The sequence below is a fragment of the Contarinia nasturtii genome, unplaced genomic scaffold, assembly GCF_009176525.2.
Source record: "Contarinia nasturtii isolate CC-2019 unplaced genomic scaffold, AAFC_CNas_1.1 Cnas_scaffold_4454, whole genome shotgun sequence".
NCBI classification, from domain to species: Eukaryota; Metazoa; Arthropoda; class Insecta; order Diptera; family Cecidomyiidae; genus Contarinia; species Contarinia nasturtii.
This window is the reverse complement of record NW_022201745.1, coordinates 11-3,349: the sequence shown is the minus strand read 5'-3', so window position 1 is coordinate 3,349 and position 3,339 is coordinate 11. Positions and strand designations below refer to the sequence as shown.

The 3,339-nt window shown below is 31.3% G+C and overlaps 1 protein-coding gene across 1 annotated transcript; it reads right to left on the bottom strand.

Moving 5' to 3' along the window:
* Window positions 1-1,180: 1,180 nt before the first annotated feature.
* Window positions 1,181-3,051, bottom strand: LOC116351022. The gene is made up of 2 exons (XM_031783050.1): window positions 2,750-3,051; window positions 1,181-2,651 (listed from the first exon to the last, which is right to left on the bottom strand). Exons 1-2 carry the CDS (start codon window positions 2,789-2,791, stop codon window positions 1,287-1,289), a joined length of 1,407 nt encoding a protein of 468 aa, XP_031638910.1. The 5' UTR covers window positions 2,792-3,051; the 3' UTR covers window positions 1,181-1,286.
* Window positions 3,052-3,339: the final 288 nt, after the last annotated feature.

The window sequence follows — 3,339 nt, the reverse complement described above, 5'->3', positions numbered from 1 at the left end:
AAACATAATTCACATCAATTCTCCTGACATGTTCACCAAAGTATCGAAAGAGTTTCATTGTTCTCTCATGATCCTCGATTAAAAGACAAACATCGCCTTCTCGTTCACAGTCAGTGACTTTGTCATATTGATGTGGTATGAGTCTGATTGTGCGATTTGCAAATATTCTTTTAATTGCTTCTCCGGATCTCATTTTTGCATGTGCTGCATTCTTCGTTGTTTCGAATCCAGCTCGGATGAGAATTTCGTCGATTAATTCATATGGCAAATGCGATTGGTTTGCATTGACCTCTGGCTCAATGACGGGCGTTGAAATGATGCCAAACACATTTCCACCTTCGCTTTGGTTTATCTAATTTAAAGTAAAAAATGTTTTGTTTATAAATATTTGTGATATATTCAAAGTGTGATCAGTCCAAAATTGTACTTACAATGCCTGCAAAAAAGATTAAAACAAATGCCAATCTGTAGAAAAGTTCCATTTTTTTAATTTTTCAATCCGCAATTGACGATTTTATGAAGTTTTCCGTCGTCTTTTATATTTTCCAGCTCATCTATAACGTACTTACAGAACAACAGAAAAATGTACACGAGTTACAGTTTTATTACCACAGAATCCGATCGATTTAATCATCGAGAAAATATTGGAGTATATTATCACCAGATCCATTGAGTAGTTCGATATTTTGTAAAATTGTTGCGCATTGGTTATTATTCACAGTGGAAAAATGTTTAATTAAACGGATTCCAAAGTTAGCTTTGTTTTCATATTCATTTGAAATGAAATAAGACATCATACGCGATATTGTAAATGGGGATATTTGTCTAACCTCTTTACTACAAAATGCGTCGTGGAATAGTCAATAAAATTCGTCATCAGATTTTCAGGTTTTTTTAAGTAAAAATTCAGGCAAACGCTTTAATTTTTAATTATCATATATGAAAGATGATTAAGTCGGATATTTTGGGTGGTTCAATTTATTGAAGTATTGGTGCGTTATAAAACTTAGATGACTCAGATGGAAACAGTTTAATTAGAGGCATTCCAAATCTTCGCAATCCTCGCAATTTCTCACTTCATTGTGTTTAAGATCGAGTGAATACAATAAGTATCATGGACGTCCATGAAGGGATATTTTTTGAAAAAATAACTACAGTATAATATTATCAATAATTTTTTTGATTAGCTCTTTTATTAAGAGGAAATGTTTTATTTATCAATTTCAATTTAAACTCACATCGTTTTTTCAAATAATTTTTTTGAACTCGAAAAAAACCATTATTGGTTATGAATTTAGATCACGTTTAAATATCAAGTAATAATGTCTGGATGTTCCCCTTCGTCCACTCCCATAAGATAATTTCCATGTTGGTTTGTAAATTTCTTTCAAATGACTATTTATCTCATTCATTGTATCTTCATAACGAAAATATTCCGAAAAATTGAAATTATACAACTTCAATGTCTTTAAATTTGATGTGGTTTTATCAAAGTTTTCGAAAAAGTCTTTCAAAGATGACAGTTTACTATTTCCAAAGTCAATTGTAGCGAATTCTTTAACGTGAATCATTGATTTAATACAACTCATTGAACTTTTTCCAGTTAATCCATCCACATATACAGTTTCCAATTTGTGGAAACGATTGACAAAATTAGTAATTCGATGATCAATATTCCATCCGACCAACTTGAGATTTTCCAGGTTAGGCATATCAAATGAAATATTTCTATATAAACTTGCCATTACTCCAAAGACACTAAAGCTAGTTACTGATGTAAAATTATACACCTTATTAGTTGTTGGAACGAAAAAATCATTTCCAACATATTTAACAATCAGTGTTTTTAGATCTTTTAAATTTTCGCCAATCGATCGAACAGTTCTTATTGTGTTGGAATTCCAAAGCGTGAGCTTAGTTATTTGTTTATTATTTGCAATAATATTTACTAGTAGATCTTCACCAATTGACTCAGTATTAAGTGATAACTCCTTCAGGTGCCGCACATTTGCCAAGCAGTTTATGTCGTCTACGTCACCATGCAATTTGAAAATTTCAATACTGGGAAGTATTGAATTCACATCGAATGATTTTCTACTGATTCGACCGGTATATTTGAACTTTTTCACTTTTGGAAAATGAATTTCTCCATTTTCATTCGAAATTTCTTGCCAAATTCGTTCATTTTGTGACTCTGACCAAACCTGAGGCGTGTAAATTTCAAGCTCAGTCAATTGGTTTGCATATTTTTTGATGATATTTTCGTTGATATCACGACGCATATCATCATCCATATAATAGTAATATATATGAATTCTCCTGACATGTTCACCAAAATGATGAAAAAGTCTCATCAGTTTGCCATAATCCTGAATTTTAAGAAAATGTTCGTCTTTTTGATCAAACTCAATGATTTCTTCGTGTTTCTCGTGTGGATATGGCTTGATAATTATTATGTTATCTTCAAATATTCTATTGATTGCTCCACGGGATCTTATTTTTATTTGTGCTGCTTTCTTCGCTGCTTCAAAACCAGCTTTGTAGAGAATATCTTCCAGTATATGATTTGGCAGTTCTGATTGGTTTGCACTGGCCTCGATGATTGGATGTTTTGCGGTTCCAATCAAATTCCCTCCTTCACATTCGATTATCTAATTTAATGCAGAGAGACGTTTTGTGTTTGAATGGAAAAATAGAAAAAAAATAAATTCTTGAAGATATTGAGAAAAAAACTTCGAACGATACTTACAAAAGGCATTAAGGCCAAAGCCAAACCACAAAAAAAAATCATTTTTCAACTTTTGTAGAAAAAAGTCTTTCAATAGATAAAATAGCTTAAAAGTGATAACTTTACAGATCTGCTTATTGACTTTTATACTCTTAACGTGTAATGCATCTGAAATATACATTAGACTAGTTGATAATCGAATTTCTATTCAAATATGTTCGCGAATTAATACTCAGTGAATAAAAAAAGGTTAATTAAACGCGAAACATTTGAAATGAAATAGGACAATATACAGTGTATATGAAAGATGATTGAGTTTGATATTTTGAGTGGTTCAGTTTATTGAAGTATTGCTGCGTTATAACTGTATATATATATTGTTCGCAGATGAAAACAGTTTAATTAGAGGCATTCCAAATCGTTTCTGTCTCGCAATTGTTCAGTATTGACGTGCAAAACATTTGAAAAGAAATGGGACGATTTACGACACATGTAAATGACGATGTTTGCTTAAAACCTTCATGTTACCGCGTGTCGTTAAATGTTCTAAAAAATAAAACACCATTTATCATCTGAATAATCAACTTTATTGTATTCAAATTTGATGTTGT

Coding starts and splice junctions, on each gene's coding strand:
- LOC116351022 (XM_031783050.1), bottom strand. CDS start 2,791: ATGATTTTTTTTTGTGGTTTGGCTTTGGCCTTAATGCCTTTT. Junction 2,652..2,749: donor CTTTGGCCTTAATGCCTTTT/GTAAGTATCGTT, acceptor GCATTAAATTAG/ATAATCGAATGTGAAGGAGG.